Raw genomic sequence first — 16,719 nt, 5'->3', positions numbered from 1 at the left:
AATTGATAAGAAATCTCATAATATGAGTCTAAATAACCAGTGCAGAAACATAGCACAAGCCCCACATTGGGGTGTCACAAGTCATGAGCATCTACTACAACTGCCTGACAACCTCAAGACCAATATGGCTGGAAAAAATCACAGAATATACTAAGGGAGAAAAGCGGGACTGCGATCGCCAAGCAACTACCTTGCTAATTCTGATGAACCTGCCATCGAGCTCAAAAATACCTAAATCTGCACACAAGGTGCGGGAGTAATATGAGTACGCCAACTTAATAAGTAATAAAAGTAAATAAAGACTGAGTAGTAGGAAACAATAAATCCACATCATGATAAACTCAATAAGCACAACAAGCTTTCAAATCAGAATACGAGTCAATCGTCTCATTTAAAATCCAGCTTTTGGTAAAAATCATTTGAAGATGCTTTCCAACAGTTTCAATAGAGGTTCAATACAGTTTATAGTAAAAATTGATGAAAATCATAATCGGCCCCGCGGGCAAAGCATAGTTCGTATACAGCCCCTCGGGCAAACATAAATCATATACATCTCATAACATAAAAATCTTAGTGAAAATGAAGCCAAATCAGTGATTCAATTCCGAACATCTCGTAAAAACTCCAATTTCAATGAAAGTTGTTTAAAAGTATTTGTTCAACATTTTCAACAGAGGCTCCGTATAAAGAGGAGTGAAAATAGTAATTTCATAAAAACAATCCCCTCGGGCAAAGCATCACTCATACATATATATATAGCCCCTCGGGCAAGCTTCTTAGTCACTCGAGACTCAGCTCTCATCAATCAGCGCTCACACTCAGCACTCATGCCCAATAGCTACCTTATAATAACTGCTGCGGTGTGCAGCCCGATCCATAAATATATATAGTCGACTGCGCTCACTGGGGGTGAGCAGACTCCGTAGGGGATCCAAAAACCCAAGTGCTATATCGTTGTGGCGTGCAGCCTGATCCAATATATCGCAACGGCGTGCAGCCCGATCCATATATCGCTGCGATATGCAACTTGATCCATATATATATATAGCTGCGGCTTGCGGCCTGATCCATAAATATATAATTCTCACAACTAGGCCCTCGGCCACTCTCTCAGTCATCAATCTCACAATCAGGCCCTCAGCCTCTCTCAGTCATCAACCTCACAATCAGGCTCTCGGCCTCTCTCAACCATCAACCTCACAAGCCACTCGAACTATCAATTAAACAGGTCGTTCAACCCAAAATATCATTTATAGCATCAAAACTGGGTAAATAAGGCTAAGTTTTGAAATCAATAAAACACAGCATGACTGAGTACAAATATTAAGTCAAAATAGTGAGGAATAATAGTAAAAATCCCCTACGGGTCCAAATAGTTGGCACGAGGCCCAAATATGGCATTCAGCTCAAAACATAATAATACTTTCAAAAACACAATAGTATCAAATAGTTTTCAATCAAATACGCGACTTAATAGTCGTACGGGACGGACCAAGTCACAATCCTCAATGGTGCACGCACCCACGCTCGTCATCTAGCGTGTGAGTCACCTCAAAGTAGTCAAAGTAGTGAAACGATGTGAAATCCAGGGTTCATACCCTCAGGACAACACTTACAATCATTACTTACCTCAAACTGGTCCAACCTTAGCCCACGATGCCCTTGCCTCTTGACTCGGCCTCCAAATGCGCCAAATCTAACCAAAATCAGTATATTATTATCAATATACGCTAAAGGAACAAAGCCCAAGCGAAAATAATCAAATTAACTCAAAAATCCCGAAATTAGCTCAAACACGGCCCCCGGGACCACATCTCGAAATCCGATAAAAATCCCAAAACTGGAAAACCCATTAGCTCACGAGTCTACCCATATCAAATTCACCAAAATCCGACATCAAATGGACATCCAAATCCCTAAAATTAACTCTCCAAATTTTCTTCCATTTCCCCCAATTTTCACCCTAAATTCCCAAATTAAATGAGAAGAATCAAGACATAATCATGGGATTTAACCAAATTTGAGTGAAGAACAGTTACTCCAATCAATCCTCTGAAAATCTTTTCAAATATTGCCTCAATCCGAGCTCCATAGCTCCCAAAAATGCAAAAATGGCCGAAACCCTCGAAATATAGTACTTTATAATCTGCCCAGGCATTTACCCTATGCTATCGCGGAAAAACTAATGCGATAGCGAAGCACAAAATTTTTCAGCCCTTCTTTTACCCTATGCAATCGCGGCCATCCCCCGCGATCGCGTAGAACTCTTCTGGACAGCCTCTAGTATAATAGTTATATCTTTTTGTACAAAACTCCATATTACAATTGTTTTAACTTTGGAAAACTAGACATCAAGGGCTAAAACTTTTATTTTTGGATCATCTTCAAATTCCTTATAGATTGTAAGATATAAGCTTCCAAAGTCGGGACAGTGCAACAGAGATTTTACTCTATGCGATTGCGGGAAGACAGCAATTGCATAGCACAGCTCTATTTTCCAAAAAATTTCTCTATGCTAAAGCAACCAGATCTATGCTAACGCACTGTACACCCCTGAAGCCAAAAACCAGCAACTAGAAATGGCCTAGAAATGGTCTGAAACCACCCCAAAACTCACTCGAGCCCCTCGGGATCCTGCCCGAACATACCAACAAGTATCAAAACATATCACGGACTTAGTGGAGGCCTCAAATCACATCAAACAATGCTAAAAACACTAATCATACCTCAATTCAAAATAAATGAACTTTGAAACTTTAACTTCCACAACCGATGCCGAAACCTATCAAATCACGTCCGATTGACCTCAAATTTTGCACACAAGTCACATTTGACATTACGGACCTGCTCCAACATTCGGAATCGGAATACGACCCCGATATCAAAAAGTTCACTCCCGGTCAAACTTTCCAAAATTTCCACTTTCGTCATTTCAAGCCAAATTCTACTACGAACCTCCAAATCACAATCCGGATGTGCTCCTAAGTCCAAAATCACCCAACGGAGCTAACCAAATCATAAAAATTCAAATCCGAGATCGAATACTAAAAAGTCAAAACATGGTCAAACCTTTCAAATTTATAGCTTCGAACTGAGAATTGTTCTTCCAAATCTATTCCAATTATCCTGAAAAACAAAACTGATGATTTTCATAAGTCATAATACATCACATGGGGCTAGTCATGCCTGAGAACTGGCGAGCGAAGAGCAAATGCTCAAAACGACTAGTCGGGTCGTTACATCCTCACCCACTTAAACATACATTCGTCCTCGAACATGCCCAGAGTTGTTCCAAAAACCATCAAATCGCTGTGTAACCATACCATGAACATACCCGGGGGTGATCCCACGTCAACCTACCCCATATAGGTCAGATAACACATCATAACTAAATTTCACAATTCAACCAAGCCCGTGAATCTTAGAACCAAATTTTTATTTCCAAACTTATCTATAATATCTGTATCTCTCATCTATATGTTGGATAAGTCCGAACAGGCTGTAATAAACCATATCTATAACCCTAGATGCAATTAATATGATATACCACGTAACTCAATCACTCGTAGCGATAACTTCAACTCACGACAGCTGCACACAACAACCAAACACCGATAATAAACCTCTTATCAAATAAAGTCTCATTCTGACCCTTTCGTATACTGCCAATGATGAAAGAAACACGCAAAAAGTCATAACCATCCACTAGATTAACCATTCATGAAGCTCCCTCTCCTTTGGCAAGGACCATACTAAATTTCTAAGCCGAATCCCGATATTATCCTTCCAACATGCTGAAATCGAATTCGATAGTATTTATTCTAGATCCCAATGACCTCATCTCATCCAACACGACCACTCTAGCGATATGACACATTGATACAATCTAAATCCACAACATGTGAGACCCGTGCACCAATAAGCAACAATCCAAATATACTCAAATTATGGAAAAAATGACTCAAACGAGAGAGTTGTATCACAAGCTTACCAGTACCACCACCATACAATGCTGAGAGCCCATCACATATCGTAGAACGAAAACACACGAATCTAACCCAAAGGATCATACCTCCACATAACTTTGTTGCAATGCGCGACCCTATCCAAACACTGGTCCACATGAAACACCTTAAGTCACTCTTCTCAAAATCAATAACCACGCGCAATTTGATGTCTAGTACCAAGAGTGAATCACCATAACCACGGAGAGGCAAATGATGCAATGCCACACCAATCCGAAAGAACATACCCAATGCGCAATCAGTCATGCAGCACCCAGATACCCATCTCACTCAAATTCCACTATAAAGACCAAATAGAAACACATCATTTGTGCATATAATCAATGAATCAAAATCCCGCGTAGCATACAAGAGTAACTCACAAATAATCTCGAAACACGAATAAGCTTAACAAGAACCGAATGGAACCTATCTCAACAATAGCAGTTCGGAGTCGACATATCCAACTCGATGCAGAACACACATCCATATTGGCCTACCAATAAACCCCAAATCAACTCTGGTTACCCACAATAGATAAATAACTCTCCGAAAGTTCACAATGACTGAATCATAGCACATACTATCATCTGACTAGCTTGCCCACATCTTCACAGTTCACAACCATGAAATAACCTGTTTATGAAAACTCCAGTCTCCAAATCCATAAAGCACACGAATCACCTTATCTGATCCCAACTCCACCGCCCGAATATCTAACATATCCCTAATACTCGATCATCCCATGCGGGGTACTTCTAAAATTCTTCTGTGCCACCAAGCAAACCTTGAATATCAGCAGTCGATCAAACAAGATAGTGCCGCAATACTAATGAAGTATCCATAACTCAAACATCGCCCTTTCTGAAATGTATACCCTCATCAAGCCACACCAATCAGTAATCTTATTTATCTATCCATCTGAAGCTGTCCATGTTGCCTAAAAATTTATAACCTTCCTTTCAAAACTGAACTATGACCTTACACATGCAAATCTCAACCCCACACAACATACCGCATATACCATACCATCCTATGATAAATATGAGAACTTCATAATCCACTCCGAGCTACAAGCAACTACGTACTCAAACCATCCAAGAACGTTTCCATTTAGTCCCATCTAGGAGAAAATCACTATACATCCCATACTCCTCATGCCAATAGAAAATATACATCTCTAACCGTAGTAGAAATCATCAAGAACTCTACGTATCCCCTTTGCACAAAATAGAACCATCAGGACTGACTCCTTCTAACTCAACCAAGCTACACAAGCCATCAAAACCTAAGAGCATTACCACGAAGCACCTATAGAAACTCACCCATTCATAAGCACCCAAGAACCGATCATACCCATTACCATATGCCGATCTAGCCTACTACCAAGGTGTCCTAATTCTCTGAGTTCCTTTCGAATTACCTTTAAATTGATACATTTCCTTGCTAGTACACCACTATCGTTATCTAAAACTTACCCCGTGAACTTTAGCATAAAACCACACTATTTTAAATCTCATAAACCATTGTATTCTTCTGAAGCACCTCCAAAAGTACCACAGCCGAGATACCCGCTCTGAAGAGACCCTCTACAAATCTAAAGCCATTACCTTTGCCTACCTGATACTGGTGTGTAGAATCCATAGTGATGTAGAAATGCCATAAGTCTTGTCATCCTCCAATGTAAACCTCAGTTTATAGCCAAATACACAACCTAAAAATCTCTAATTATTACATGTAAAATCTTGAACCCATTAGAACCATTCTCGAGAGTCATCCACTATGCTCAAACCTCAATTAGACTAATCAAACAGACCAGATGACATGTGCTCTATTATCACTCAAACACCACAGAAAGTAACTCCACCTTAATGCAACTCAAATAAATTCCTGCTCTATGTACATTACATTCTTCACCAATAACAACTCAAGTCATTCCATAAATTCTTATATGCCCATAAAGCATGACACAACCCCTATCCAAAATTTCCTTTATTCGGGTCATCCTCGATCTCAACCTCTGTGAGCCATAACTAATTCACCAGTATGCCCCAAACTGGAACCACCATAGCACATAACCGTGCAATTAACTGATCAATAGCAGACTCCCCCACTTGGCTCAAAGCCATAGATCAAAACACACAGTAACTCATAATGTATATACTATATTACTGCCATAATATCATAGTGAGATTAAACTCAATCCTTTATAAGCTCATGTAACACAGACCATCTAGTACTTCAAATCTTCTGCAAATCTCGTATTAAACCTCGTAATAGTCAAGCCCACTCTCTTAAGAGACCCAAATTCAAATTTCAACAAGTATATTTCAATGGTAAAAGAGGTATTCCAACAAACAACATAAGGATCACACAAACATCAAAACACGCCGCAGGAGATAACCGACCTGCTTCGTCTCAAACTAACATCTCTTTATACCATTCCACAATCATAAACATCACGCAATCACTTAATCTTCTTGAGTCTGAACTCATATCACAACGTGAATCTACCTCACTTCCCAACTAGGCAACATGAAAAGATCCTTTAACACACCCACAACTCGGGGCTATACATCAAATCACGATGGAAATCTAACACCAGATAGTTATTGCTACCCCCAAGCAGACCTTTCTCGTATCATTCAATTCATATGAACACATCTCGCAGTCATATCATCATCACGTAGCTATCCAGTCATCACATCCCTTAAAAGGGACAATATCGAACATATAAATCCAGATGCATATGCTCACATAATCAGCACCTCGGTGCTCAAGCTATAGGAAAAACCCGACCTTAAGTCCTCCAAACTGGCCCAACATCAACACATAGAAGTCATATCTCGCCCCTTTATCAGAGAATCACAAGTCGTCGATGCACAACTGATACCGAGTGCTCATGCGTGCATACAAACACGTGGAAGAAATTTCAAGGGTTATATTTCAAGCTGAATCGATATCGCATGATGAGAATTCAAGAATGTGGGATTTCCTAAAGTTTCTGCAGCCTCTCGAGGATAAGTACAGACGTATCTATATCGATCTGTGAGACTCTACTAAACCTTCTCATGGCTCGTGAGACCTATGTAACCTAGGCTCTGATACCAACTTGTCACGATCCAAAACCCGACTCGGTTGTGATGTAGAGCCTATCGTGAAACTAGGCCAGCTAACACAATTCCAAAATCAAACCATTATTCTATAAAAGTCATTTTTTAGCCATTAATTAACAAGAAATCTCATAGTACAAGTCTAAATTACTAGTACGGAAACATAACACAAGTCCTACATCGAGGTTTCACAAGTCATAAGCATCTACTACAACTGTCCGACAACCTCAAGATGAATATGGTCGGGAAAAATCACAGAATACACTAAGTGAGAATAAGAAGGGAGAAAAGCAGGGTTGCGATCGCCAAGTAGCTACCTTGCTAAATCCGATGTACCTACCGCCAAGCTTAGAAATACCTAAATCTGCACACAAGGTATATGGAGTAATGTGGGTACGCCAACTCAGTAAGAAATAAAAGTAAATAAAGACTGAGCAGCAGGAAATGATAAATCCACATCATGATAAACTCAGTAAGCACAACAAGCTTTCAAATCAGAATACGAGTCAATCATCTCATTTAAATCCAGCTTTTGGTAAAAATCATTTGAAGATGCTTTCCAACAGTTTAAATAGATGTTCAATATAGTTTATAGTAAAAGTGATAAAAATCATAATCAGCCCCGTGGGCAAAATATAGTTCGTATACATCACCTCGAGCAAACATAAATCATATACATCTCATAACATAAAAATCTCAGTTGAAATAATGAATCCAAATCAGTGACTAAATTCCGAACATCTCGTAAAAACTCCAGTTTCAATGAAAGTTGTTTAAAAGTATTTGTTCAACATTTTCAATAGAGACTCAGTATAAAGAGGAGTGAAAACAGTAATTTCATAAAAACAAGCTCCTCGGGCAAAGCATCACTCATATATATATATAGCCCTCAGGCAAGCCTCTTAGTCACTCGAGACTTAACTCTCATCAATCAGCGCTCACACTCAGCACTCACGCTCAATATGTACCTTATAATAAACGTTGCGGCGTGCAGCCCGATCCATAAATATATATAACCGACTGCGCTCACTGGGGTATGAAGACTCCGGAAAGGCTCCTATAGCCCAAGCGCTATATCGATGCGGCGTGCAGCCCGATCCAACATATCGCTGCGGCTTACAGCCCGATCCCCATATATATATAAATATATATATATATATATATATATATATATATATACATGCAGCCCGATCCATAAATATATAATCTTCACAAATAGGCCCTCGGCCTCTCTCTTAGTCATCAATCTCGCAATCAGGCCCTCGGCCGCTCTTAGTCATCAACCTCACAATCAGGCCCTCGGCCTTTCTCAGCCATCAGCCGTACAAGCCACTCGGACTATCAGTTCAGCCCAAAATATCATTTATATAATCAAAACTAGGTAAATACAATTGAGTTATGAAATAAGTAAAACACAGCATAACTAAGTACAAATATTAAGTCAAAATTGTGAGGAATAGTAGTAAAAAGCTCCTAAGGGTCCAAACAATTGGCACGAGACCCAAATATAGCATTCAACTCAAAACATAATAATACTTTCCAAAACACAAAAGTATCAAATAGTTTTCAATCGAATACGCTGCTTAATAGTCGTATGGGACGGACCAAGTCACAATCACCAACGGTGCACACTCCCACGCTCGTCATCTAGTGTGTGTGTGACCTCAAAGAAGTGAAACGATATGAAATCTGGGGTTTCATACCTTCAGGATAATATTTTACAATCATTACTTACCTCAAACCGGTCCAACCTCTAGCCCGCGATGCCCTTACCTCTTGACTCGTCCTCCAAATCTGCCAAATCTAACCAAAATTAGTATATTATCATCAATATACACTAAAGGAACAAAGCCCAAGGAAAAATAATCAAATTAACACAAACATCTCGAAATTAGCTCAAACCCGGCCTACGTCTCGGAATCCGATAATGTCACGCCCCAACCTCGGGAGGCGCGACCGGTGCTCAATCGAGTAAACCCAACTAAGCAAGCCTTATCAACCACTTCCTACCCAACTCGATATGAATAAAGAAATCATGCTTTCATTCATTTGCTTAGACGAGGAAAGATAGTGCATTCTACAAAGTTAGTTCATTTTAAATCAAAAAATTAATCCGTAATTAAGTTCCCAAGATTACATACAATTACACTTTAGCAAAACGAGAATTTGAATTACATCATAGTTCGTAGACCCATCCAAAGCCCGTATATAACCCACACATATGCCTCTAGGATACAAAAGATGAGTTTGACAGTGCCGGCAACAAGGCCCCGGCTATAGCTCAAAAGTGAAAGTCCACAATACAAAGATATACAATATAGCCCCTTGAAGGATAAAGGGGCTCACCAAGATCTTGAGAAGAGGGATGGTCCGCTACACACGACCGACACTATCCGCTATGGAGCCACCTACATTCATTTAAAAAATATAGCACCCCCGGCAAAAGGGACGTTAGTGCCATCGAATAGCACTAGTATGTATAACTAAACACCATCAAATTAGAAAGAACTTTCATACAAGAATAAAAAATCACAAGTATAACTCAAAACTTTAAACGATCACCACATTATCAAATAAAAGAATCATACAACTTTCACATCATTTTCCCATAGCTTTTAGTTTGGGGCATTTCACACTATTCATTATTTATTCACAATACCACCGCTACCTTGAGCGGAGTCCGATCTCGACCCGATCGGCTAGGTCGCCTCATCAAGGCATTGTTCCCTTCTCATAAATCAATTCATTTCTCATATATCATCCCATAGGCACTTGGGGCCACGACTTATCAAATCATCCTTGGCACTAGGCCGCATTTTACATTGTTCCCAATTTTCAATATTAGCTTTGCCAGTTAGGACAATAGGTGCACACAAGAGCAATTTAAATTGTAAACATAGATAAGATTTCGTGTAGATAGCACAACATATTCAGCTGCAAACTCAATTTAAGGTCTAAACATTTCCAATTCATAATTTATACCTTTGCTCCTTTCAAGCTGTCAAGATAGCATGTTGATTATGTTGGGACACATTTTTCACTCACATAAGGTTACAACACCCACTCATGTAAAACAACAAGCAATGCAACAATTCAACTTTAATCTTACCATATTCACACAAACACCGATGAAGCTCAATTTCTAAAAGACGTGATTTTAGCCATACATACCTCAATAAAGCTTTCCTTATTCCTTACAAAATTTTGGAACTTTTAGCTGTTCGATCTATTGTGTAAGAATTACAAATTAAATCGAGAATTAGAGACGAGATTGAGATTCTAGCTTGTTTTGAGCATACTATCAAATACTAAAGGTGCATTGTGATCTTAGGCCCTTTTGAGAGAAGTTTCTATCATTTTATACCCCAATTGCTTTCCTTTTTAGTTCACTACCTCCCAATATTCTATGGTGCGATATGCATGCAAGAAATTCATTCTTATACCCATAAATTACTTCACTTGTGATCCCTTGTTGCTAAGCATAGGAATAAGAGCTGAGGTAATAAATTCTTACCTCTTGGGATGCAGATTTATGTGCCCTCACTTTATTATCTTCAAAGATTTGGCAAGGTTTCATGGAGTAATTTGATGGAAAGCACTTCCTTCTCTAAGACGCTCTCTCTCTCTCTCTCTCTCTCGAAAAGCATCAGGAAATATGCTCAAAATGAGCTATAACACCGAATATATCGATAAGGGTTCGGGTTAAAAATTTAGGAAATTGGAGCCCCGAGTCAAGTCTGCGATCGCATTTGCGATCGCAAAGTGGAAATGTGGCCCGCAAAATGGACCGCAAAAGTGCTCCCAAAATCTGAACACACTACCTGGGTATGCGGCAGAAATGCGATCCGCATACCCGGTCTGCGGTCGCATAATGCACCGCAGAACTCCCCCTACAAAATCCCAAGGGAAATGTGCGATGACTATGCGGTCCGCATATCGGTTATGCGATCGCATACTTGACGTCAAATTTGACCAACACACTGACTCACTTTGTGGCGATTATGCGGTCTGCATACCTGATATGCAACCGCATTCTCGACCGCAGAATCGCATTTTCTGGAAAATATTATTTGTTGACTTTTATATCATAGATCAGTCCAAAATGGTCCGAACCGCGCATGATCCTAACTTGGCACCACGGGATTCGGGGTTTTAAGTAGGAAATTCACGGGGCCTTACATCCTCCCCCACTTAAGATCATTCGTCCTCGAATGAGGATCAAGGTTCACCTATTAACAGTCTTAGTGCAATCTTCTATTCTTTATAACCTGAAATATGTTGCCAGTCTCCCAAATTTAGCTAACTCCCTATATTTCCGAAAATTTCGCCAGAGTTTCCTTTGTATCTAGGCCTTATCCACCTGTCAGAGAGCCCCAGAACATATCCTAACAGCATAACCATATTTCATAAACGTAACATAACTTGTACAGTCATCCACCATGGTCGTATAAGCAACATTTTACCAAAAAGGGGACAATTTTACATAGATCAAGTCTAAAGATAAGAGCGCATATGAGCTAAATGCATAAAAGCTATTACATGACTATTCAAACAAATGTGGATACTTTCTATTCATTTCATCCTCAGCTTCCCAAGTGGCTTCCTCAACTTGCTGGTTGCGCCATAATACTTTCACGGATGCAATTTCCTTATTTCTCAATTTCCGAACATGCCTATCAAGAATGGCAACTGGAACTTCTTCATATGACAGTTCTTCATTTACCTCAATAGTTTCAACTGGCACAATAGTGTACGGATCTCCCACTACCTTCCTCAATATGGACACATGAAAGACCGGGTGTACTAATGACATTTCGGGTGGCAGCTCGAGCTTGTATGCCACCTGACCAATCCTCTGAATGATTCTGTATGGTCCTACATACCTCAGACTCAATTTTCCCTTCTTTCCAAATCGCATGATACCCTTCATAGGGGACACCTTCAAAAATACCCAATCATCTTCTTTGAACTCCAAATCTCTGCGACGAACATCCGAGTAAGAATTTTGGCGACTCTGAGCAGTTTTCAACCTCTCTTTAATGATATTGACTTTCTCCATGGCCTGATGCACGAGGTTTGGCCCTATCAATTCCGCTTCTCCAACATCGAACCACCCAATGGGAGACCTACATCTCCTACCATACAGTGCCTCGAATGGTGCCATTTGGATACTAGCATGGAAGCTATTATTGTAAGCAAACTCTATGAGTGGCAAATGGTCATCCCAACTACCCTTGAAATAGAGAGTACAAACGTGCAACATGTCTTGAAGTGTTTGAATAGTCTGTTCTACTTGACCATCTGTTTATGGACGAGCTGTGCTAAAATTTACCTGTGTACCTAAAACCTTGCTGAAACTTCTTCCAAAAGTTGGTTGTGAACTAAGCCCCACGATCTGAAATGATTGAGACTAGAGTGCCATGTAACCTGACTATTTCTTTGATATACAACTGAGCATACCATTCTGTTGTGTCGGTAGATTTGACTGGCAAGAAGTGCGCTAACTTTGTGAGTTGATCAACAATCACCCAAATTGAGTCGAACTTGCGCGGAGTGCGTGGTAACCCTACCACAAAATCCATGTTGATCATCTCCCATTTCTATATTGGAATTTCTATGCTTTGAGCCAATCCACTGGGCCTTTGGTGTTCGGTCTTTACTTACTGACAATTCGGACATTTTGCCACAAAGTCTGCCACATCTTTCTTCATGTTATTCCACCAATAAATTTCTTTGAGATCGTGATACATTTTTGTGGAACAAGGGTGCACGGAATACCTTGAAGTGTGAGCTTCTGCCATGATCCTTTCCCGAAAACCGTTAATATTAGGAACACATAGGCGGCCTTGGTACCATAGGGCATTCATGCCAAAGGAAAAAGTTGTCATTTTGTGTTTGAGAATCCCCTCTTTTAGTTGTGCTAACAACTGATCCACGAATTGCTTCTCTTTCACCTCTGCCACAAGCATGATTCAGCCCTATTCTCACAATTACCCCTCCTTCATTAGAGTCCGCAAGGCGAACTCCCAAACTAGCCAACTGGTGAACCTCCCTGGCCAACGACCTCTAATGAGCCTCTAAATGAGCTAAACTTCCCATGGATTTTCGACTAAGTGTATCTGCCACAACATTAGCCTTTCCCGGGTGATAGAGAATATCAATGTCATAGTCCTTGAGTAACTCTAGCCATCGTATTTGCCTCAGATTTAACTCTTTCTGCTTGAAAATATATTGAAGGCTCTTATGATCCGTAAATACATCCACATGGACCCATACAAATAATGTCGCCAAATCTTTAGTGCAAACACCACTGTTGCCAGCTCTAAGTCATGGGTTGGATAGTTCTTCTCATGATTCTTGAGTTGCCTAGAAACATAGGCTATAACCTTGCTATGTTGCATTAACACACACCCATGCCCGACTCTCGAAGCATCACAATGTACTATAAACCCCTCTGTACCCTCTAGTAGGGTTAACACCGGTGTTGTTGTCAATCTTGACTTCAATTCTTGGAAACTCTTTTCACAAGCATCAAACCATTGGAATTTAACTGCTTTCTGCGTCAATTTAGTCAATGGAGAGGCAAGAGTAGAAAACCCCTCCACAAACCTCTTGTAGTACCTGGCCAAGCCTAAGAAACTGCCAATCTCAGTTGGAGTGGTAGGTCTAGGCCAATTCTTCATTGCTGCAATCTTTTAAGGATCGACTAGAACTCCTTCCCTGGAAATGACATGTCCCAAGAACACGACAGATTCAAGCAAGAATTCACATTTCGAAAATTTTGCATACAATTGATGTTGCTGAAGAGTCTGCAAAACTGCCCTGAGATGGGCAGCATGGTACTCCCGACTTCGGGAATATACGAGGATATCATCAATAAAAACTATCACAAAGGAGTCTAGAAAGGGCTTGAAGACTCGATTCGTAAGATCCATGAAAGCTGCCGGGCCATTTGTTAGCCCAAAAGACATTACCATAATTCAAAGTGCCCATACCAAGTTCTGAAGGCTGATTTTGGAATATTCTCCTCCCTTATCTTCAATTGATGGTACCCAGACCACAAGTCAATCTTTGAGAAACATGTAGTACCTTGCAATTGATCAAATAAATCATCTATTCTTGGCAAAGGGTATTTGTTTTTGATTGTGACCTTGTTGAGTTGCCGGTAGTCAATACACATCCGCAGCGATCCATCTTTCTTTCTTACAAAAAAACAAGACCGGTGCACCCCATGGCGACACACTCGGACGGATGAAACCCTTCTCTAGCAAATCCTTCAATTGCTCCTTTAGCTCTTTCAATTCTGTCGGTGCCATTCTGTAAGGTGGAATGGATATAGGTTGCGTGCCTGGTATCACATCGATCCCAAAATCAATCTCCTTGTTCGGTGGAATCCCAGGGAGTTCATCTGGAAAGACGTCCGGAAATTCATTCACCACTGGTACAGACTCAAGGCTAAGCGCCTCTGCATTGGTGTCCGTGACCCGAATTAGATGATAGATACACCCCTTCTTGATCATCTTCACGACCTTAAGGTAAGAAATAAACCGACCTCTAGGTACTACATTATCTCCCTTCCATTCAATAATGGTCTCATTAGGAAATTCAAGTCTAATGGTTCTAGTCCGACAAGCAAGTTTGGCAAAGTATGAATAAAGCCAATCCATTCCCATTATTACATCAAAGTCGACCATCCCTAACTCAATAAGATCGGCCGCGATATCCCTACCCCGTACCGTAACAACATCCCCTATAAACTTGAGCAACTGTAATAGACTCACCAACTAAGGTAGACACCAAAAAGGGCTTATGAAGCTGATCTGGCTTTATCCCGATCCCATAGCAACAAAAGGGGTAACATAGGACAAGGTGGAACCAGGGTTAATAAGTGCATACACATATGAGATTGGACAGTCAGAAAACCTGTAACAACATCGGAGAAGCCTCAGCAGTCTGGCGACCACTCATGGCATAAAACCGGTTGGGTCCTCCTAAACTCTGCGCACCACCCCTAGCTGCACCACGCCCTACGGGTGTTGGGGTACCTCGAGCTGGAGAGGGGGCTAAGGATGTAGCAGCTGTTGGACCGTGTGGCTGAGTTGTGCCCCTACATGCTCCCTGGTGGGGTACACGACAATGCCTCTCAATGACCCCTCATCCCACATCCATAGCATATAGGTAACTCCATATAGCAAATTCCTTAGTGCATCTTCCCGCACCTACGGCACGGGGACCTCTGTTGTTGCTGGAACCTCCCTCCTGATAAACCCCACTGATGGGATCCCCTGTTGCCCTGACTGAGCTTGAAACGACTCCACTGCTACTGGATGGGCCTTGATGGCGGTGCACTAGCTGAAGACTGTGCAAGAGACTGGAAAGTCTCTGATGATCCTCCCCTGAAAGCTGATCTTCCCCCACCTAGTGACTCTCTCATGTTGCCTGTAGACCGGGCCTTGTTGTTACCCTCTCTCTCCATTTTGTTCTTTAATTTACGGTTCTCTGTGGCCTAAGCAAATGCTACCATCTTCCCATAATTCATGTCGGAATTCAATGCAGCCGTAGAAGCCTCATTAATTGTTAAAGAATTAAAGCCCTGAACAAACCAACGCACCCTTCCATTGTGGGCAACATATGAATGGAATACTTGGACAAGCGAGCAAACTCCATGTGGTACCCCCACACGCTTTTGTTACCTTGCCTCAAATTCTAAAATTCTGCTGCCCGGGCTGCCCTTGTCTCAGCGGGCAGGAATTGATCAATGAAGGCATCAGCAAACTCGCTCCACCTCGCCGGAGAGCTCCCCTCCCCACGGGAATCTTCCCACAACTCAAACCATGAATAGGCCACCCCTTTCAGACGGTAGGCAGCCAACTCTACTCCCTCTGTCTCAGTCGCACGCATAACCCTGAGGGTCTTGTGCATCTATTAATAAAATCTTGAGGGTCTTCTTATGGATTGGCACCCGTAAACACTAGAGGGTCTAACTGAAGAAATCTGTTCACCCTAGAACTAGTAGAATCCCCTTGCTGGCTGGATGAACTGGGCGCAACATTTGACCTCTGGGCCTGAGAGGCCACTAGCTGGGTCAACATCTGAATGGCTCCCCTATGATCCCCGTCATAAATACCAGAACCGGAGACTGGAGCTGGAGGTGGGACAGAGGTATCAACGAGAGGGATAATGGTACCCTCCACAGGTGTAAGAATTGGGGTAGTCTGCTCCGAAGTAGAAGAATCTAGTAGAGCAATAGCAGGGTGGCTACCCTAACCAACATCAACAAGCAGGGAATCATCAGCCATTCCTGAGGTGGCATTAGCATTGGCTTCCTGGCCAATTCTCGCTTTCTTCTTAGGTGCCATATTCTGAAAATAGAGCAACGCACTTAATTAAAGAGGGAACAGTTTCACCGCACGATCCAGAATATCAAAGAAGGGTGTTATTCCTAAATTCCCAAAGAGCCCCCAACTTATAGATGTGGTCGACTTCACACCGATAAGAAGGACTCTACCAGAAACGGCTCCGAGACTTCCTAGGACACTCTAAAATCTTAGGTTCTGATACCAAGTTTACCATGCCCCAACCTCGGGAGGCGCGACCGGCAC

The 16,719-nt window shown here is 41.4% G+C and overlaps 1 protein-coding gene across 1 annotated transcript; it reads right to left on the bottom strand.

Moving 5' to 3' along the window:
• Positions 1–14,286: 14,286 nt before the first annotated feature.
• LOC138881735 (uncharacterized) lies at positions 14,287–14,790 on the bottom strand. Its single transcript, XM_070161985.1, has one exon. The coding sequence runs from the start codon at positions 14,788–14,790 to the stop codon at positions 14,287–14,289; it is 504 nt and encodes a 167-aa protein (XP_070018086.1).
• Between the last annotated feature and the right edge of the window lie 1,929 nt (positions 14,791–16,719).

This window comes from Nicotiana sylvestris, chromosome 11 (genome assembly GCF_000393655.2).
Source record: "Nicotiana sylvestris chromosome 11, ASM39365v2, whole genome shotgun sequence".
Lineage (NCBI taxonomy): Eukaryota > Viridiplantae > Streptophyta > Magnoliopsida > Solanales > Solanaceae > Nicotiana > Nicotiana sylvestris.
The sequence above is the reverse complement of the archived record's forward strand: the minus strand, read 5'-3'. Positions and strand labels throughout refer to the sequence as shown.

What these genes read in the sequence shown, in the direction of transcription:
- LOC138881735 (XM_070161985.1), bottom strand. Translation starts at nt 14,790, where the DNA reads ATGGGAATGGATTGGCTTTATTCATACTTTGCCAAACTTGCTTGTCGG.